Source organism: Nematolebias whitei, chromosome 6 (assembly GCF_014905685.2).
Source record: "Nematolebias whitei isolate Nwh7 chromosome 6, NemWhi1, whole genome shotgun sequence".
Taxonomy (NCBI): Eukaryota; Metazoa; Chordata; class Actinopteri; order Cyprinodontiformes; family Rivulidae; genus Nematolebias; species Nematolebias whitei.
In genome coordinates, this window is record NC_056503.1 from 6,504,023 (window position 1) to 6,526,809 (window position 22,787).

At 42.6% G+C, this 22,787-nt stretch overlaps 1 protein-coding gene across 1 annotated transcript in view; it reads right to left on the reverse strand.

Annotated features, from left to right (window-relative positions):
• Nucleotides 1-22,787, reverse strand: part of LOC119411498 (eukaryotic translation initiation factor 4 gamma 1) — a 34,202-nt gene that overhangs the window by 3,601 nt on the left and 7,814 nt on the right. The window contains exons 2-8 of the mRNA XM_037678448.1: nucleotides 9,750-9,805; nucleotides 9,549-9,670; nucleotides 5,613-5,699; nucleotides 4,979-5,011; nucleotides 3,790-3,810; nucleotides 3,135-3,326; nucleotides 2,868-3,001 (exon numbers count right to left, since the gene is read on the reverse strand). Of these exons, the coding sequence (XP_037534376.1) occupies nucleotides 2,868-3,001; nucleotides 3,135-3,326; nucleotides 3,790-3,810; nucleotides 4,979-5,011; nucleotides 5,613-5,699; nucleotides 9,549-9,623 (542 nt within the window). The 5' untranslated portion in view covers nucleotides 9,624-9,670; nucleotides 9,750-9,805. The remainder of the gene's footprint in view (nucleotides 1-2,867; nucleotides 3,002-3,134; nucleotides 3,327-3,789; nucleotides 3,811-4,978; nucleotides 5,012-5,612; nucleotides 5,700-9,548; nucleotides 9,671-9,749; nucleotides 9,806-22,787) is intronic.

A 22,787-nucleotide genomic window follows, 5' to 3' on the forward strand; every position in this document is an offset into this window, starting at 1 on the left:
TGCTCCAAAGGGTGATGGGAGTCAAACTGCAAATACTGGTCTGTGTGGGTGGGTTTGCGGTACACCTCAGTTTGCAAATGTCCTCTATCAGAGACTGAGACCTCACAGTCCAAGAAAGCCAACTTGCCATTTTTTTCATCTTCTCGTGTGAACTTGATGTATTTATCCACAGAGTTGATGTGGTCAGTAAAATGTTGGACTTCCTGAGATTTAATTTTAACCCAGGTGTCGTCAACATACCTGAACCAATGACTTAGTGGTGTCCCTGAAAAGGACGTCAAGGCTCTCGTTTCTACATTTTTTTGTTGTTTTGCTTTGTTTTGTTTTTTTGAATGTCCAGAGGACCAGATTTAAGTTGGGCTTGTTCCCGGTGAGAGTTGGACTCTGCCAAGGTTGCCCTTTGTCACCGATTCTGTTCATAACTTTGATGGACAGAATTTCTAGGCACAGCCAAGGTGTTGAGAGGATCTGTTTTGGTAGCCTTAGGATTGCGTCTCTGCTTTTTGCAGATGATGTGGTCTTATTGGCTTGATCAGATCGTGATCTACAGCTTTCGCTGGAGCAGTTCGCAGCCGAGTGTGACGCGGCCGGGATGAGGATCAGTTCCTCCAAATCCGAGGCCATGGTCTTGAGCCGGTGCCCTCTCCGGGTCAGGGAGGAGGTCCTACCCAAAGTGGAGGAGTTCAAGTATCTTGGGGTCTTGTTCACGAATGAGGGAAAAATGGAACGTGAGATCAATAGGCGGATAGGTGCAGTGTCTGCAGTGAAGCAGGCGCTGTACAGGTCTGTCGTGGTGAAGAGAGAGCTGAGTCAAAAGGCGAAGCTCTCAATTTACCGATCAATCTACGTTCCTACCCTCATCTATGATCATAAGCTTTGGGTTGTGACCGAAAGAACGAGATCTCGGATACAAGCGGCCAAAATGAGTTTTCTCCGCAGGGTGTCTGGGATCTCCCTTAGAGAGAGGGTGAGAAGCTCGATCATCCGGGAGGGACTCAAAGTAGAGCCGCTGCTTCTCCACGTCGAGAGGAGCCAGTTGAGATGGCTTGGGCATCTGTTTAGGATGCCTCCTGGACACCTCCCTGGTGAGGTGATCCGGGCACGTCCCACTGGGAGGAGGCCCAGAGGAAGACCCAGGACACGCTGGAGGGACTATGTTTCTCGGCTGGCCTGGAAACGCCTCGGGATTCCCCCGGAGAAGCTGGCTGGGGAGAGGGAAGTCTGGGCCTCCCTACTTAGGTTGCTACCCCCGCGACCAGACCCCAGATAAGCGGAAGAAAATGGATGGATGGATGGCCTGGGTCTGAAGGCAGAACATGCTGTGGGAAGAAACCAGAGTACCTGGATAAAACCCACGCAAGCACGAGAAGAACATGCAAACTCCACACAGAAAGACCCCAGGTCCAACGGGGATTGAACCAAGGGCGTCAGAAGCATCCATAATGTAGGGGGGACACAATGATGTGTGTAGGTGTGTGTGCGCGTGCGCGCAAAGAAGTGTACGCTAATGTACAAAAAAGCAACATTTCACCTAGATTTCCTTTAGTTCCACACATTTAAAGCATGTTTCTTACCAAGTTTGTGTAAATTCAGCTGTGGGTTTTAAAGACATTATAACTTTAATAAACTTTAAGACAGAACCTCAGATCGGCACTATTTGTCTTTATAGAGAAATAAAAAAACATCACCACTGGACTTTTTTTACTTGAGTTCAACATTACTCATCTAAATGTTTCTCACGAAGCTTGAGGACAATAAGGTGTGGGTTCAACTTTAATGCACCTGAACACACAGCATCTCTTACACCTGCAGCATCTTACAGTGTCCCAGTTACTGCTAAGCTAAGATGCTACAGACGTAGCGCTCCTCTCAAGCATCCTCCTAACCATGTATATACGTTTATGATCAACGCCCCCGGTCAACAACTGCCCACACTAAGCTGCTAAACTGGCAAGCGAGCAACACAGAAGTGTCTCCATTTCCTCCACCTGTGCGCGTTTTCTGCCGAAGCAGGAGACTCAGCACCTGCACAGTTTCTGCTCTTTGTTTAGAGTTGGAGGTAACCTGGAAAACCTGGAGTGGAGTTTTTGTGGCTTGAGTATTCTCCTATTGATCAAGTGGACTGGATTCATTCACGAAGAAAGATAAACTGTGCCGACTGAACTAATGTTTCATAGTAAAAGTGGGGGGGTCCAAATGAACATTTTTTTAAAGTGGGGGTACTTGTCCCCTTCACATATAATGGTTGCGACACCTACGGATTGAACCCAGGACTTTCTTGCTGTGAGGAAACAGTGCTAACCACTGAGCTGTCGTGCTGTCTTGGCACAAGCCCTTTGAGAAAAAGTTCTGTCAAGAGCTCAAACACAGAACAAGTTCTTGCAGCGCACGTGAGAAAGAAATGACGTAAAATTATGTAATTTCTGTCTCACAACTGAGAAGATGACAGTGGAGTTCCTAATGTCTCGTGGAATATAAATTAGCCATAATTTCCTATAGAGAGATGCATGAGACAAAAAATTTAGGGATTGGTTTGAAGTAAGAATGGTACCACTGCTACTTCAACCTTAAAATGCACAAATTTTAAAATAAAAAGTGAAATAGTAAAATGATTTTGTAATTTTATCATTTTGATTTTGCAGGTTAGTGGTATTACTACTGACAATCTGTTTCTATTCTTTCATACTGCTGTCTGCCTACCTTTCATCTAAAGTCTACTTTAATGTTTATGCTAACATGAGAAGATGGTTTATATCAGTTCCTTAGATGGTAATACCATAAATGTTTTGCCCTTGCAGGTCAATGTTTTTGTTTTATGTTCTTGCATCACTGTAATTTTCCTGCTGTGTGTCTTTCTGTGTGTAAACGGTGCAGGAGGCCCCAGGTAGAGCCTCTTACCATAAGTACCATATTCCGCAGGGCTGGTGCCTGGGTAGAAGCCGGGGGTGCCTGCTGGGACCGGGTACTGCTGAGGTGTGGCCACATAGGTTGGTGACCGGTACTAAGGGAAGAAAATGATAGAGAGCCAAAGACAAGAAAAAAATATATACATTATGATGTCAAAAATAAACAATCTTACAGGTAAAGTCTGTCAATAAAAGCTTGCAGAACCATCACAGGTTGGATCTCCCCACCTGTCCAGGTATGAAATAAGCAGGTCCTTGTGAACTGGCAAAGGGCAGTTGCTGCTGAGGGATCATCATCATTTGGGAGCCAGGGCCCGCCTGGTAAACATGGGTGGGTGTCACAGGGCGAGGAGCTGTGCTGGGTGGGACGCCCCGAGGCCCGTTGCTGGGAGGCAGGCTGGCCCTATTGGCGTAGTAGGGCTGAACGAAAACAAGGGGGCAATCAAGATGGAAAAGAGGGGAATTAAAGACAATGAATAGGAAGTGACCGAAAAATAAGGCAAACAAACAGTACATCTGAAGTTACCAAAATAAAACTTGTGGCATAAATGAGTAATGTTAATGTTCCTGCATGATTTCATATCTTGGACCAAGGAGAGCTAACTTGTTCAGTTAGGCTAATAGTTTGCTCATGAACATATGGCTAAAATGGAAACATATGGGCTCTGCTTGTCAGGAGAGACAAAAACAGCTAAAGCTGGTTCATTCAGGGCCTGCTCATTGACATGCTGCTGACAGCCTGGGAGCTAACCACCACAGCCAGCACACTGATACCAAGCCCACAACGCAAACCACTCAATACACTCACACATAAGCAGCACTCATGGTAACACACAGAAGAAAATAGTAAAGAAAATTAGGGGAAAAAGGCAAAGAGAGTTACCTGCAGCGACCTGAAGCTTCCCTTCAGCAGCACAAAACAGATCACATACAAGGACATACCACACAGAGACGATAAGAAGGTGGAAAGAGAAGGTTTGAGAAACAGAAAGCACGGCAGTCGGTTAGAGCAAAGTGTCCAGAAACATCTGAGCCAAGCAGTGAATTAACAAGAAGCATGCAGTGAAGAGTGAAACTCAGGGGACAGGGTTTGTTCCTCCGAAGGAAGAAGCAGATCTCTACTCAGAAAGTTTGTGTCAACAGTGGTTGACGTCTACATTTGAATTAATCACTTCTGTGAAGGATGTTGAACCTGACGTTTACAATGTCAAACTAACTTTAAAAAATTATTTAGATAAGATTTAAATACACAGTTAGACTTTGAATACTGCAAACAAAATATAAAAAGGCAAAAATACTAAGAACAGTTTGGGATAACATTCAGAAAGTATAACAATTGGTATATTACCGTCACCATAAAACCACTTACTTTCTCCTAACTTTACTGAAAGTTTTGTTCTTTAGCATCATCTTTATGTTTGTTTTTCATGTGATATTCAGCCATACTGTGTGAAAAAGACTTGAAGCTTTTCTGCCATGATTTCTTGAACTTTCTCTTCAAAAACACTAGTGACGAGATGCATATTATCATTTTAAATTTGCCAACAAAGTATTTTTGTGGGCATGCTGCTGAAGCCAGCGGTGATAAACAAAAAGCTGTCAGACAAAAGCGTACGGGATGAAATTCCTCTCCTGTCTCGTTTTGGTTGGAAGCTAGTGGGTGAGTTTTATTAAGGATAACAACCAGTGCACCTTTCTGGTTCTCTAAAAATGACTTTACACTTATTTTTCTTTATTTAACAATATCCATTCATTCAACCTTTATTTAGACAGGTTAATCCCATTGAGCCTCAATATAAACATCAACACTGTGGTAGAACACCCTCTGCTGGATGTCAAGACAAACTACTTCTCTGAAGAACCTAGCTTTATATGGTTTACAGTCTGTAAAGTTTTAATTTGAACAGTTAAGTGCAGCTCAGATCAGACCTCTTTGATTTAAAAAATGCACTTTAAGTAAATTCTGATTCAAGGAGGCTAATGCCGGAGTCTGTTTGAGTAGAGTGGCCTCCCCCAGTGCTTCCTGACATGCATTAAAGCCTGGAGAAGTTAGTTAGCTGTGCTGTTAGTACCTGTTGGTGTAAAGGTCGGGGCCCAGGGGCAAACTAGAGGAGAGGCAGACAGGACAAAGATTAAACACAGAAGCTCCAGGTCCACGCCTCACTCTCCTTTGTTTTTTAAACACGAGCTGCTTTTCACCACAAAACAAAACAACTATTATTTTAGAGATGTTTGCTCTGTAATTTATTTAAAATTTGATCTGCTTTAAACAATGATAAAAGATAACACAGGAACTGATGGAGAACTGCACACTTATTAACATTGAAAAAGGAGCTACGAACAAATGAAAAGAGGCTACTTCACGTTCCTAAAATAAATTTGGATCATTTAAGGTGCAAAAAGTTTAACCATGCAGATCAGGCCAACGTGCACATGTGGCACATCGAGTTGTGAGGATGAAGATCGTGTCGACACCGACGGTAAAAGTGGAGCAGAACTGATCAGAAGCAAGCGAACAAATAAGCTGACATTGAAGGAAACAAAGATTCTCAACATTGTACTCTTTTTTTTTTTTTTTTTTAACAGTGATGGGATCTGATTTTACAAGCACAAGTTTGGGCAAATCTGCAGCTAATGTGTGAAATCTTGCAGAAAGTTTGACTGTAAAAGAGAAGAAATGATCCTCCTGAAAACAGTCTGGCCTACCTGTCGGGGCTGTGGTGTGGGGTTCATTTGTTGGGGTGCGGAGGCTGCAAACACAACTGAGGGGGGCTGCCCAGGGGGAAATGGGTGCTATAAGAGACAGAAATTAGTAACAGTGAAGAAAAATGAATAAAAAGTGAAGATGTATTCTAGTCAAGTGGTCAAGCCCTGGTGAAAGATTATTCTGAACTTTATGATCATTTTATAGCAAAAACAGAATTATTTCCCACTGATTCAAACAGGGTGCTGAAATACAACGGAGCTTCAGGGCCACGCTAAGAAAAAAATTAATAAAAGCCATAAATTATGAGAATAAAGTCGTAGTATTATGAGAATAAAGTAAAATAAAGTCTTAATATTACGAGAATAAAGTCATACGAGACTTTTTTTTTACAGCTCATTTATTTCATTTTCTCCCACCATGACGCGACCTGTCAATCAATCCAGCAGGCGTGTCAGCAAATGACCAACCCGAAGCTAAATGCTCCTTACCTGCAGAGAGCTGCTGCAGCTCATCACAGCGTACCACCTTACTGTAAGCAGGTTCAAAGTCTTGACACTGATAATAATCTGATGCTGATGTGCTAACAGATTAAATATCTCCTTATTTTTCTTTTATTGTTTTCTCTCTGTGCTCCGGTGAAGACAGACGTTTCTCCCCGTGTTCCGTTCCCCCCCTTCCCTGCTTGCTCTCTTTCATCTTGTGAACCCTTTAAAAATACTTTTTTCCTACATACCTTCCTAATTCAAAGGAGTTGATCAGCTGATCTCTCAACAAAATTGATCAACTTCTCCCTACAGGCGTCAGGGTAAGGAGGACCCTCTTACCTACGGAAACAAATTGGATTCATGATGACAATTGGATTTTTGCCGTTTGGGTTAGTGAAATCAGGATCGTCTACAAATTTGTGTGGATGTGTCGAAGCTTGGCAGCACTCAGACTGAATTATGTGGAGCTGCGTCAGAGTTGGAGCAGGCTGTTATCAGGACTGTGAACTTTCTGGCAGCACCCATGAATGGTTGGGAATAATCTTGGAGAAGCTGAGAGCTCAACTTTTGGCGTAAGGAATCAATTCAGCTGTTTGGAGTTACCATCAGAGAAATGTACCAGCAAGACTTTAGAAGGCAGAAACAGCAATTTACGAGGTCTGCCTGACCCAAACTGTGGCCTTGACGGTGGACTTAGCTCAATCCCTCCTGGCATGTTTAAGAAAAACAAAGATGCTTTGTCTGTATCCTCACCCCTCCCTTCTGCAAGGCCGTGGACATGTGACGGAACCTCAACCGAGCTGATGATAAATAACAAGTTACCTGGACAATGGCTGAGAGTGGGGGCTCTGGACTATTCTACGACCTTCCCTTAAAATTCAATGTCTTCACCGGCCTATATATACAATGAGGAAAATAAGTATTTGAACACCCTGCAACTTTGCAAGTTCTCCCACTTAGAAATCATGGAGGGGTCTGAATTTTCATCTTAGGTGCATGTCCACTGTGAAAGACAATCTAAAAAAAAAAAAAAATCCGGAAATCACAATGTATGATTTTTGAATAATTTATTTGTGTGTTACTGCTGCAAATAAGTATTTGAACACCTGTGAAAATCAATGTTAATATTTGGTACAGTATAGCATTTGTTTGCAATTATAGAAGTCAAATGTTTCCTGTAGTTTTTCAGCAGGTTTGCACACACTGCAGCAGGGATTTTGGCCCATTCCTCCATACAGATCTTCTCTAGATCAGCCAGGTTTCTGAGCTGTCGCTGAGAAACACGGAGTTTGAGCTCCCTCCAAAGATTTTCTATAGAATTTAGGTCTGGAGACTGGCTAGGCCACTCCAGAACCACAGAACCTTGATATGCTTCTTACGGAGCCACTCCTTGGTTATCCTGGCTGTGTGCTTCGGGTCATTGTCATGTTGGAAGACCCAGCCACAACCCATCTGCAATGCTCCAACTGAGGGAAGGAGGAGTTCCCCAAAATCACGCAATACATGGCCCCGGTCATCCTCTCCTTAATACAGAGCAGTTGTCCTGTCCCATGTGCAGAAAAACATCCCCAAAGCATGATGATTCCACCCCATGCTTCACAGTATGGATTGTGTTTTTGGGATGGTACTCATCATTCTTCGTCCTCCAAACACGGCGAGTGGAATTAAGACCAAAATGTTATATTTGGGTCTCATCTGACCACATAACTTTCTCCCATGACTCCTCTGGATCATCCAAATGGTCATGGGCAAACTTAAGACAGACCTGGACGTGTGCTGATTTAAGCAGGGGAAACTTCCGTGCCATGCATGATTTTAAACTATGACGTCTTAGTGTATTACTCACAGTAACCATGGAAACAGTGGTGCCAGCTCTCTTCAGGTCATTGACCAGCTCCTCACGTGTAGTTCTGGGCTGATTCCTCACCTTTCTTAGGATCATCAATACGCCACGAGGTGAGATCTTGCATGGAGCCCCAGTCCGAGGGAGATTGACAGTCATGTTTCACTTCTTCTATTTTCTAATAATTGCTTCAACAGTTGATCTTTTTTCACCAAGCTGCTTGGCAATTGCCCCATAGCCCTTTCCAGCCTTGTGGAAGTCTAAAATTTGGTCTCTGGTGTCTTTGGACAGCTCTTTGGTCTTAGCCATGTTAGTAGTTGGAGTCTTACTGATTGTGTGGGGTGGACAGGTGTCTTTATGCAGCTAACCACCTCAAACAGGTGCTTCTAATTTAGAATAAGTGGAGTGGAGGTAGACTTTTTAGAGGTGGACTAACAGGTCTTTGAGGGCCAGAATTGTTGCTGATTGGCAGGTGTTCAAATACTTATTTGTAGCAGTAACACACAAATAAATTATTTTAAAAATCATACATTGTGATTTCCGGATTATTATTATTTTTTTTAGATTATATCTCTCACAGTGGACATGCACCTAAGATGAAAATTTCAGACCCATCCATGATTTCTAAGTGGGAGAACTTGCAAAGACGCAGGGTGTTCAAATACTTATTTTCCTCACTGTACATGTATAACGTCTATTTATGTGCTATGCTGTGGTAGGTTTTTGGATGCCTCAAATCATGCCCTGTCTAGGACAAGGTGCAAGAGATCTTTTTTTATACAATCTCCCCTCATGTTTTCTTCCCTTTTCTCATCCAAGCAAAAATATTATTCTGAACAAGAATAAGAGGGCCGCGCTTTTTACAGTAGCAGCTTCATGCACTACGTCCATCTTTCGGATGATGAAAAAGACGAGTATGGTACACTCAAAATAAAGATTTTCCAAATAAATATAATGTATAAACAAACAAAAAAGGCTTTTATTCAGGACCCAGATTTACACACTTGAATTAAATCTGAATGGTAGATTCTTAGTTGTCCAAGTCATAACATAATTTTTATTCCCAATGACCATAAAATTTAATAAATTTTTTGTTCTTATTCAGACAATTAACACACATGCCATCAATACTTAAACTTAGTTGTAGTTAAGACTAAGAGGCATTATGTAAACAAAACTCCCTTAAACGATGTTCTGAGAAATTCCCCATGATAGAGTACACAGTGTTTCCCCTACCTTCATACAAGCAGGGCGCCCTGCCTACCAAACCCACCCACTCTCCCACCCCCCAGTCAATGCACTGGTCACTGACGTAGCGTTAAGCTAGCGGTGCCCAATACAGATGCACTAGCTAAAATGTTATATAGGTAGCGCTGTGTTTCCCTCACGCTGAGCCGTCTCCCCCTCCACGCACTCAAAACAGCACGCAAGACAGACATGTCTTTGTATCCCCCTGCCCCACCCCCATCAACAAAAAGCACAGAAGATATGAGCGTTCTGCCAAGGCAAGTAAACTAGGGGAAACACTGGTAAAGTATCACAGCATATTAGCATACCCATATTCTACCTGAGCCCATAAAGACAGTGAAGTGATGAGTGCATATTACCTGTGAAAGACCAGGGGAGGGAGCGGGGTGGGGGGCAGAGGGGTGTCCTGTTATAGGCTGTGGTGCTTTATTCATTTCATTGAGATCTGCATGGGGAGGCAGATGTGGACCTGTGTACAAGTCTAACCAAAACAAGAGAACAAATCGGTTGATGTAAACAAATAAACATTAAAAATAAATGTAAGAAGTTTTTAGACCTACATTTATTAATTTCTTAAGGTCCCAAATGTACTTAGATTGAGGAAAAATCCTTGTTCCTGAAAGACAAAAAGAGAAAACTTTTTGAACATATGATCCTGAAACATGACTTGCATACATCACAGGATTACAGTAGTCCCTCGCTACTTCCCAGTTCGACTTTCACAGTCTCGCTCTATCGTGGTTTGTGGACGTACAGTACTGTACACAATATTTCTCCCCAAAAAATGTGCCGCCATTTTGTAGTTTTCTTTCACTGTTTCACTGTTTTGCCAGTCTAAAGAACTACATTACTCAGAAGCCATCACTTCCCAGAAGTCAACACTGCTTCCACTGCTTGCTGCAAATGGAGGGAAAGTTTTGCAACAAAGTCAGAAGTTCAGTAAGTTCTGTTGCTCACAGGACTGGCAGGAAAGTCACAAATAATCCTGAAGCAGAACTCATCCTTCAAGTTGTACCTTCACAGCCGAGTAGCTGTGCTGCAGTTGATCCAGAATCAGTGTGACCCGGATCATGGGAGCTGAGCTGCAGACGACAGACAGCTGTGGGGTTCAGCCTGGTTCTGGTTGCACGGTGCTGGTCCGGACCAGGCCAGAGGTGGTGGACTACATCCTGGGCAGCCTTGCTCCTGGAGCAGCAGCACGTGCACATCAAGCTGGACAGGGCTTCATCATGATGATGACAATAAAGTTAATTTGAACTTGGACTACTGTATCCCTACTTCGTGGTTTTTCACTTATCGCGGAGGGGGGGGGGGTGTCCCCAACACCCGAAATAATCGAGGGACCACTGTACATTCATTGATCTTGGGTCCATTAGGTTCCTGTGAGGAACACGTGTTAACCAAAGAGAACCCAGTTTACTGCTACCACTCTTTACTGCCCACAGCACTGGTTGGTCTGCACTAGGGCTGGGCCATATCATATCATTCGCGATAATACCGGTAAAAAAAAAAAAACTTGCCCGAACAAATAAATGATATCATGGTTTGCTAATTTCATGACGTAATACGTCAGGCGCCCCGCACCGTTAACAAAACCGAGCGCGCCCAATGACCAAACCGAACTGCGCACACCCCCCCCCCCCTGTCGGTACTGGTGTAACGCTAATTAGCAGCGCGCAATACTAGCTAGCTAAAAAGCTAAAAACAAACGAAGTGCAGCTCAGCTGTCTCTCCATCCAGCTCTAAACTGCAGGCACAGACAGCTCAGCTGTCTCTCCCTTCCCCTGCTCTAAGCTGCCGGTACAAACACACACAGCTCAGCTGTGTCTCTTGAGTTCCACAGTCCATGGACCAAGAACAGAGTCAGGTGATCAGAGACAGAGCATCAGAGAAATGAATCATTCCTGCAGGAACAGAAACTCCACAAGCTTCAGGGTCAGCTGATCACCTTGTTACAAGTTCTGGAAGTTATAGCTCATTTAAAAGGCAACATATGTTACATGTATGTATATGTATATGTATGTATGTTACATTTATGTTCAACAGATCTTAAGCTTTAATTTTATTTATTATTTTGGGAAACTTCACCTGCACTTTACTTTTTGTGGTGGATTTTGTTGGATCTATATTTTGTGCAGACTTTTTCAATCTAAATAACAGAAGGATCATTTTTATTTTTTATTTTTATACTTGGAGACTGAATACTTTACTAAATAAAGTAATTTCAGTAAAATTAACCCTTGTTTTTTTTTATTTTATATAATACTGCAGTAAATTTTGTCAAATGAATAACTATGATTTCTGGGGTTTTTTTTGTTATATCACGAAATTTATCGTTATCGTCAGAATGCTCCGAAATTAGAGCTGCAACAACGAATTGATAAAATCGATAATTAAAAGTGTTTGCAACGAATTTCATTATCGATTTGTTGTGTCGCGCGATAATGCGTCTTTCACGGCGCTGCAGAGCCGTTTTGTTCAGCTGCAGTGCATTGTCAATGCTGACTGACTGAATAAAATAAATTTAAAAAAAAACCTCTGCAGCGCGAGTTGAACAGAGCGAGGGGGAGGCGGAAGCAGAGCAGAGGCTGATTTCAAAGGAAATTAAGTCAATTTTACAAATGACCGACGCAGAGAAAACGGTTCAACCCAAGTCCTCCAAAGTGTGGGAGCACTTCACAAAGATGAGCAACATGCAGCTTTGAAAAAGTGACGACACGACACGGGAGAACCACGGAGATGAAACGTAAACATGTCGGAGTCACGAGGAGGATGAAGGAGCTGAACAGCTGATACAACTCATCTCACTCCCAACTCGTGTGTTGCAGGTGAGTCTCTACAATATTCTACATTTGTTGTTTCCAAGTGAGAAAATGTAACGTCAGTCTCTCTGTAGCTGAAGCTGCTGCTTGTTTGTTTGCTGATTAATGACGGTGATAGAGAACGTGTGTTACTTTTTATTTAATTTATTTGGCACAAGCAGTGTTGAAATGTGATTTATAAATAAATCTAACACAATAACAATTTAATGAGTAACCTTCAACTTTTAATTTGGCAAAGTCTGAAGACACTGCAGGTATGGCAGGATGAATTGCATTTAAAAAGGAATTAAAGTAATTTATTACATCTGCTCAAATGTGTGTAATTAAGTATTTTATGTGTGTGTGTGTGTGTGTATGTATTTAATTTCTCTTTTAGCTACTTTTGCCTGAACCTAACACTGTAAGTGAAACAAGGCGTTTCTTGAGTTGCTATAAATTATGTTATAATACATATTTACTCTCATTCTAGAAAACAACAACAAACAATGACAGCCTTCATGATGGAAAGACATTATGGACACCACAGCAGCAGCTGTCTTTTTTTTTCCTTCTCCATTGTCCTGTCCGGCATTGTGACACAGAATTATTGTCTGAGTGTCAAAGTGATGCCCAACAGATTTAGTTTCACAAGCAGAGCATTATGGCTGGCCTTAGTGCTCCACTTGATCTATAAATAAAACTTTATTAGAATTTGCTTTGGGTTTGTTTCAGATGTAATGGACATGGGGATGAAAAACAAAGAAGATAAAGCAGAAAAGTGAGAGAATGGTTAAAAGGTAAAGAAGGAGATAGGAGTAGGAGAGAGAGAGGGATAAAGAGAACACAAATCAACATCATTGAAGTCTGCCTCTAGACCTGCGGAAATAAAAAACAAGACAAAACCGAGAAACCACAACAACAAGCAACATATATAATGATACTTATATCATCATTATATCATCTGATAAACACCTGAATCTAAACACCTGTGTGAGCATGCTTGTCACCATAAGGTTTCTCCATAAAAATGTTCAATAGTGGATGTGGGGACCTCACAGACCCATCCCCACAGAACATGATGGTAACACAGGGAAGACCGGAACTACAGAAACACAGCGGCCCCCAAGCCCGGGGCTCCAGGAGTCCCCCAACAGGGACACCCGCACCCCGAGAAGCAAAGGGAAGCCCTGGGCGATCCCCAGCAACCACAACGCAGAAACCCCAGGAGGCTGCAGCGACGAGTCCACAGGCCCTGCCAGCAACCCGCCCCTCCAGAGTAGATCTGGCCATGGACACCGAGCCCCAAGTCCCGAGGTCGTACCACCCCCCAACAGAGGACCGACAGAGGCAGGGCACCCAGGCCCCGGCAGGCAGCCATCAGGGCGGGCCCACACACACCCCACCACCCAGCCCCAGATGCTGAGAGTCGCCAATGCACCGGCGGCAGGGGGGCCCACCACCGGAGGGGAGCACGACAGGGGGAAGTAGACCCCACATTAAATAGGGGACCCAAATTGATCCAAGAGAGGGGACCACCTAAAACCCAACCCAAGACATATAAACAGGCACACAGAGACAGCCCGACAGAGCCTCTGTCGGGCCGTCCATACGCCTCACCCACCCGACAGCGACCGCAAGCCGGCCCCAGGCCGGGGGCCAGAGCAACAGGGAGCAGCAGCTGAAGAAGGCCGGCCCAGCGCACCAATGATCAGAGCAAGCAGCTGTCTTGACCGAAAGCATCTTTAACATGATCGTAACTGACATGAGGTCTCCGTTGATGGTTGAAGACGAAGGCTTCACTACAATGAGCCACACTTTTAATCCAGGTTACACTCTTCCCTCAAGGACATATTTTACAAAGTAGACTACATATTGTGCAGGTTTAAAGCATTCATTTGTATATATTTTTGAGTACATTTATTTTTTTAAGCTATTTGACTAACTTTTATTTTTTATTATTCAACATTTTACTAACAGAACAGGCAAATAGCAACCTGTTTTTGGTGCAAATTGCTGTCAGTCAAATGTTCAATTTTGGAATAAAGAGGTGGAAATTAAAACTTTTTTTTGCCGATTCAATGATTAATCGAAAAAATAATCGGCTGATGAACAGATTATTGAAATAATCGTTAGTTGCAGCCCTATCTGAAATATCACATTATATTTGAGCCATATCGCCCACCTCAGTCTGCACCAGTAAAAGGGTTTTCATAAATTATAACTTGTTGTACAAACTGATTTAGCATTTGTCTGTTTTTAAACTAAACAACAAAAAACAGACTGTTGATGATTTAGTAACTAATATAACATTTAGAGCAAAGGTTTATATATATATTTTTTTTCCCAACAAGACTGCACCCCCTAAAAGGCTGTAAACGTTCTCAATCACTAAAATTCAAAGCACTAATAAATTCCTAGTTTTACCAAGTTGTTTCAAATCAAATTAATAAAAATCATTATAATATTTATGAAAATTTTGCATGGAACAATTATCTCAACAGTGATTAATTGTTAAAACGAAAAAACGAAGCACACAAGTGTTGTGTTCTCTGAATAATTGGTGGATTTTATGGGTATGTCTACATTCTTGAAAGAGAATAGTGGGAAAAGAGGTATTTTAATTTACTTGAAGTCTATAAAACAATCCACAATCATAATAGGCATCAATAACCAGACACACATGAGACTAAAACTAAAAGAAGCTTCACACACTACAGGAATCACCGGTGGATAAACAAATCACAAGAGAAGCCTTTGAGCTTCGTCACCTTTAGTATTTCTACTACCTCACCACTATGGGAAGAACAGATACTATATGTTTCTTTTTCAAAAACATTTTGTACAATAGTTGTCTGTTTCTAGCAATAATTCCTTAAGTTGCTGTAAACTCATGAACAGAACATTATCCATCCATTATCTTCCACTTGTTCCAATGTCGAGTCTCAGGGGCAGCAGCTTGAGCAGGGAGGTTCAGACATCTCTTTCCACAGCCACCTCTTCCAGCTCTTCTGGGAGGAGACCAAGGCGTTCCCAGGCCAACCGTGAGACACCCTCAGTGACTAAGGTCACAATGGAAATGTAACGTGTAACCAGCTGAGCTGAGCTGACCCGATCCGTCACAGTGAAAAAGGGGCAATAGTCTCTACAATGTGTCCTGAATAGAGAAAACCTCCCTAGTGAGGCGTCCAGGGTGGATCCTCACTAGAAACATGAATTACCTCAATTGGCTCCTCTCGATGTGGAGGAGCAGCGGTTCTACTCCATGTCTCTACTGATAAATGAACTTCTCACCCTGTCTCTAAGGGAGAGTCCAGCTACCCTGCAGAGGAAACTCATTTTGACCTCATGTATCCGTGATCTTGTTCTTTCGGTCACTATCTGAATTTCTTGATCAAAAGTAACAGAATGTGGACCTAACAACGAACAGAGCTTCACCTTGGAGTTCAGCTCCATCTTCACCACACAGTCTGCAGTCCTGCAGAAGCTGCACCCATCTGCCTGTCCATCTCACACTTCACATATCCCTCACTCATGAACTAACCCCAAGATACCTGAACTTCTCCACTTGAGGCAGAACCTCACTCCCAACCTGGAAAGGGCAGTCCACCGTTATCTGACTGAGGACCATGGTCTCTGATTTTGAGGTACTGATCGTCACCCCACACAATGTCTCCACTTTTTCAGAAATGGTTCTAGTTTTAGTTACTGATAATGGATTCAACATGGATGTTTCTGCCAAACCAGGTAATAGCCCATATGCTAAACCTGGCATCTTGGCAAGCACTCAAATTGCCCATTGTGTCAAGGTTTTCTAGTGAGGGTGACACACATTACGTTTTTCTAGCTAATCCCAAAATAAATAAAAACAATTTCTTTTTTAACAGAGTGATATTTTAAAAGTGGAAGATGTTGATGTTGGAGTTCTCCTTAGGAGTGACAAGGATGGATAAGATTAGGAATGAGATCATAAGAGGTACAGCACAGGTTGAACAACTGGGAAATAAAGATGGAGAGGTCAGACTGAGATGGTTTGGACATGTCCAGCAGAGGGACAGGAGGTATATTGGTAGAAGGATGTTAGAAATGCAGCTGCCAGGAAAAAGACAGAGGAGATAGATAGATGGATGCAGGTAGAGAGGGCATGGAAGTAGTTGGAGTGAGGACAGAGGATGCAGAGGACAGAGATGGAGGAGGATGACTCACTGTGGAGACCTCTGAAGAGGGAAAATCCGAAAGAAGAGGAAGAGGATTTTTAAAAGTGGGGGAGTTAAATACCTGGCTTAGATAACAATTGGGTAAGTAAGGATATTTTATTTTTTATTCACATTAATCTATTGTTTTACAAAATACATAAAACTTAGACAACATTGTTTAAACTAAGTTTTGTTTTAATCCCAAAAAGAAGACTTTATCTAAAAAACAGAGTGCTCTAAAAGTAAAGACTGATTCTTTGTTCGGTCAAAAAACCCTCCTAAAAAGGAGGCAGCTGAAAGGCTCAAAGACAGACTGTCAGGATTTGTGGCGATGAAATGCTGAAGCTGACAGGACCTTTACCTTACTGCAGGGAAACAAAAAAATACAAAAAAAAATCTTTAGTAGGAAAGCTTTTCACAGAAGCAGTGAAATGGGGTTGGACTCGAACAAGTTTTTTTTTTTAAGTGAAAATATTAGCATGGAAAAATATATGTGAAAAATACAACAGCCTGTAGAATAATCAGGTGCCTGGAAAAGTTTAATTTTTTAGAGCAAGTACAGCACTAACACTGCATCTCACTCAACTTCCCTGGCTTCACGTGGAGTCCAGTCATTTGAGCTGAACTGATATTCAAGAACCGCAAGGGGTCTAGACTCCGGTACCCCACTTCAGAAACATGTTGCATAAACTCTGCATGTACTCCCATGACCCACTGCAGAGAGAGAGTGGCGGAGCAGCCGTTTGTTGCAAATGAAACCAGAATCACGTCAGCTGCGGAGGCCAGAATGGCTGCAAACGATCTAACCTGCTCTTTGCAAAGCCTTGAAACATTTTTTTTATTACCAACCTTCACAGATTACCAACTTCAGAAACAAGACATAAAGGTCACTAATTTTAGTCAGCTTGAAATTTCTGGATACTTCAATAACATACGCAACACATTTTCAGCTGCAAAGATTGTTCATGACTTCACGTGCAAGTACCGTAGCTGTATTAGGTCCCATTTTTATGGTCCTAAGAAAAGACAAGATAATTATTTGTTTAATAAGAATTGGTGTTATTACACTGCTTCTAAATTAAGTGCCTGTAAAAAATGTTCAATTAAAAAAATGGGATGAGTAAATACTGAAACTTATTTGATAATATTGTCCAACAGACAAAAAACTCAGGTGCAACCTCTGGTCCGGAGGCACCATATTTGTTTTTACTTTGGGCTCTATTGGCTGAGCACACATTTCTACCATTGGTCAATCACATTCCTTCAGCTGTGGAAGACTAAAACAGATGCTCTGAACTCAAGTTTGATTCAATTTAAAGTCCTGTAATATAACAGGACAATATAATAGTGCCCTGCCTACAGACATTACCCCTTCTCAATGAAAATTCCAACAGTCGAGGAGTGGAGATTGTTGCCAATGGATAAGTGGCTTCAACCTACCGGTGACATAGAACACCGCTATCCAAACTCCCCCGTTTAGTAATGTAGTGCTCCCCTCTCACCCCCCATCTGACAAGCACCCTTCCAAGGCCAGTAATCAAGGGGAAACACTGTATCCACCTTATTCCTGGGGGAGCTCTACTGCACTGGGCTCTACTGAACTTCCTGTCAGACAGAGTGGCAGTAAATATGGGTTAATCATGGTAGCGGGGCATGGACCACAGTTTATTGGACAGTAATTTGCATTCAGTTTAGCAGCTAAAACAGTTTTTGTTTGTTTGTTTGTTTTGTTCACATTTATTTAACAACCACTGGGGCAACAACACCACCAGCCTGATCAAGAAATCTCATAAGAGACTCCACTTCCTCGAGACGAGCTGGTCTGGGAAGCTCAGTCCTCACCTCCTTCTACAGGTGTGCAGTATGGGTTGAACGACTACATCATTTTTAAACTCGACATTAACATAATAAAACTTGAGTAGAAGTCGAGTACTTGATGACATCATAAGATCTAAAGATACAAAAATAAATAAATAAATAAAACCGCAAAAAAGGTAATTATTTACCAAAAAAAGACCAACAAAACATTGGGAGCATATATTATGCTCCTACCATTTATCATACAGCAAATAAGTCACAGGAAAAACTAAACTATTAGTTTTTATTATTAAGCTGCAAAAATGAAGAAACATGCAGCACGTCAAAACGAAACTAAAACCAGTGTGGCGGGGGGGGGGGGGGGGGCGACCACCTCGCACCAGTGCCCGCTGTGGTGCGCATTAAGTTTAGTTTTAGAGATTAATACGTTTATAGATTTTTAAAATAGGTTTAGAGATTCATATTTTTTGCTTTTTGTTTGTGAGACAAGGTCAGAGGAAGCTGGTTCTGGTTCGGTCAATTGGACCCGGTGTTACACCATATTCTGTGACCTGCAACAGTGCATGCAACACCGCCCCTTACGTCACAATATACAGTGGTCACAAAATATGGTGTAACACCGGTTCGCAATGCGCTCAAAACAGTCAGAAAGTTGATTCATTTTCTGTTTCCTTATGGTAGTTGAACTAGAAGACTCATCTTTAGTGAAATATTTCCATAGTATTAGACCTTATTACTGTGTAGATACTAATACCAGCAATTCCCCAACCATTATACAGGTAGGGTGCCCCGCCCCATCAACAGAACCGAGTGACCCCCATCCCCCACCCCCACTCCCTTGACATTCATTCAAGCTTTAAAACAGGTTAATCCTTGAAGTCTCAGTCTTTCTACTCTGGCTCTCGCTCAAGACGGTCAATCCTGTTTTCCCTCCCCCTGTTCTCCTCTTCATCCTGCTTATGCTCTCTGTGTGTCTCGGAGCTCCTGGTACACATCTCCCGAACGAAAAATACTATTATGGATCTGACGAGCTGGTCTTTCAACAAAACCAACAAAATGTTTTCAACAATACGACAATGTACTGGAGAACCCTCTTGTCCGTCCGAGACTTTCACTGTGGGGTACATCAGAGATCAGCTGATGTGTCTCTCAATTCTGTCTCAGGAGGACACTGAAGACGTTTATATTTTGGATTTATGATAGCAGGGGTTCTGCTCTTTGGCATCGGCGGGCCTCTGTTTTATCAACTTGAAGAAGACATCGACAGCGCTTTCGGCCATGGCAAAGCTTCCGAGTCTGTGTTTGGTACATGCTATGAGGACTCAAAATCAGCTGATTAACAAGCTAAACCGTAAGACGGAGTAAATTTGTGAGAATTGCAGGCCACCTGTGGTTTCTAGGACTCAACAGTGTGTGGGACCGGCCTTGAGGAGGCTCACAACGCGAATCAGTGGAGTGGATTCCCATAAATTTGGCCATTTTGGACCGAGAAAGTTCCAGCAGGACTCAAGGCTGATGAGAAAAAAACAGTCTGCCTGAAGAAAATCAACAATCGTGGCTTATTTGAATCTGAATTCCCCAATTGGCCTCGGATACAAACAGACTATCAAATTTCTCCTGGGACATGGGTAACTAGGGACAAAAGCTCTGTCTATAGCATCCCCCAAGAACTTCTGTGCAGGCTATCAGAACTGCCGGCTGAATAACAACATCAGGACTGTGGCCTATCTGAAAGTGCATGGACAAATCTCAACGTCTTGACGTCAAATGCATATGTAATCATGTTTTTAAATGTGCTTGTTGGTAGACATTTTTGATGTCTTAAATTGTGTCCTGACAGGACAAGATGTGAAGAGATCTTTTTTGTAATACAGTAGTCCCTCATTTATCGCGGGTGTTTGGGACCACGCACACCTGCAATAAGTGGAAAAAACGCGAAGTAGGAATACAGTAGTCCAAGTTCAGTTCAAGTTCAGTAAACTTTGTCATGATGTGTGCCAGGCTGCAATCTCATTCACTCATCACCTATTACTCCCAACCTCCCTCCATAAATAAACAATTTAAATACTGAAACATTTTAAACAAACAATCCATACAGCATTTGGACTGTTTATTTACATCATGAATTTTTTATTTAAAATGTTACAGTATCCATCCATCCATCCATCCATTATCTTTACCCGCTTATTCCATTTTGGGTCACGGGGGTCGCCGGAGCCCATGTCCAGCAATCACTGTGCGAGGGGCGGGGTACACCCTGGACGGATCGCAAGTCCATCACAGGGCCACATAGAGACTAACGAGACAAACAACCATTCACTCTCTCACTCACACCTAGGGACAATTTAGAGTTACTAATCAGCCTAACATGCATGTTTTTGGTCTGTGGGAGGAAACCAGAGCACCCGGAGAAAACCCACGCATGCACGGAGAGAACATGCAAACTCCACCCAGAAAGACCCCTGGACCGGGGTTTGAACCAAGGACCTGCTCCAGCAGCTCTACCTGTTGCGCCACCGTGCTGCCCAATGTTACAGAATTTAAATTGTAGAGAAGAGCAGTGCAGCAGGACATCAAAGGGATGTCACACAGCTTCAGCTCTGCAGCACAAAGCAGAAATACCTTTTGATCAATTACACTGAAACAATTGAACATAGAAGTTCTAAAATAATTAAAAATAACTTAACACTTTTATATTTTGTGACTATGATGATTTTTACAATGTGGCGTACTTTGAATTTTAAGCTGGAAGCCAAAAGTCGATTGGTGCATAGGAACAGCAAAGGGTTAACCCCTCAAGCCACAGCAGGAGAAATGTGTGCATGGCAGAGAAGGAGATCAGCCGATCAGCTGCAGGAGGGAGCTTCCCTTTCCACTTGTGGGCTTCACACACAGTGCAAAATCTATAATAATTTATTTTAAGTAAACAAATCATGGCTCATCCATCAATCAATCGTGTCATGTCCAATCTTACTTTGAAAAAAAGTAGTGAGGGACTGTCCCACTATCTATCCTCATGGTTCTTACCCTTTTTCTATCTAAAAGTATTCTGATAAAGAATAAGGGGCCGCTCTTTGTAGCAAAAGCAACGTGCACTTCGCCCATCTTTCGGATGACTGTACGAACATAATCTCACTGTATTTCAGTACAATGATAATAAAGCTTATTCTGATTATTATTATTCTGATTGAGCCTCGGGGACTCATTTACAAAAGAGTCATGAGTCTTTGAGGCTCAATGTGATTTATCTGTAAAAATAAAGGTTGATTGAATGAATCATAAAAGAAAGAATACAAATTGAGAAGAAGAAATTAAAGAAAATGGTATTAAAAAAATAAACAAAAACAGATAGGTTGTAAAGCAATGTATAATACTAAAAACAGGAACATGTCTGCATTGGACAACTGTCAGTATTGATGTAGCGCGGAGTGCAATATAAAAAAAATGCTACTGATATACCCCCATCCCCACCCCTGCGCTTTCGACAATTACCGGCAGCAACCTAGTGCTAAACACAGATGTGACGCCCCCCCCTCCCGTCAATAAAATCTGGCAGCAACATAGCGCTAAGCTAGTGGGCAGGCAACATAGACATGACTCCGTCCTGTCCCCACCCCCCACGCGCGCTGGACACACATAAACAAATACCGATTACGGTCCATGCTGGAAATTATATATAAGTTGCACATACACTACATTGCCAAAGTATTCGCTCACCTGCCTTGACTCGCATATGAGCTTAAGTGACATCCCATTCCTAATCCATAGGATTCAGTATGACGTTGGTCCACCCTTTGCAGCTAGAACAGCTTCAACTCTTCTGGGAAGGCTGTCCACAAAGTTTAGGAGTGTGTTTATGGGGATTTTTGACCATTCTTCCAGAAGCACATTCGTGAGGTCACATACTGTTGTTGGACGAGAAGTTCTGGCTCTCAGTCTCCGCTCCAATTCATCCCAAAGGTGTTCTGTCGAGTTGAGGTCAGGACTCTGTGCAGGCCAGTCAAGTTCATCCACACCAGACTCTGTCATCCATGACTTTATGGATCTTGCTTTGTGCACTGGTGCACAGTCATGTTGGAAGAGGAAGGGGCCAGCTCCAAACTGTTCCCACAAAGTTGGGAGCATGGAATTGTCCAAAATGTCTTGGCATGCTGAAGCAGTCAGAGTTCCTTTCACTGGAACTAAGGGGCCAAGCCCAGCTCCTGAAGAACAACCCCACACCTTAATCCCCCCTCCACCAAACTTTACACTTGGCACAATGCAGTCAGACAAGTACCGTTCTCCTGGCAACTGCCAAACCCAGACTCGTCCATCAGATTGCCAGATGGAGAAGTGCGATTTGTCACTCCAGAGAGCGCGCCTCCACTGCTCTAGAGTCCAGTGGCGGCGTGCTTTACACCACTGCATCTGACGCTTTGCATTGCACTTGGTGATGTATGGCTTGGATGTAGCTGCTCGACCATGGAAACCCATTCCATGAAGCTCTTTGCTCATTGTTCTTGAGCTAATCTGAAGACCCATTATTTTACAAATGTTTGTAAAAACAGTCTGCATGCCTAGGTGCTTCATTTTATACACCTGTGGCCATGGAAGAGATTGGAACACCTAATTCCGATAATTTGGATGAGTGAGCAAATACGTTTGGCAATGTAGTGTAATTCACGCAAAGCAGAATGGGGGCTAGAAATATCATACCATACCACTTTATTTATAAAGCACTTAAAACAGCAACAAGGCCAACCAAAGTGCTGTACAGACAAAACAACAGGTAACACACAAAGCAAAA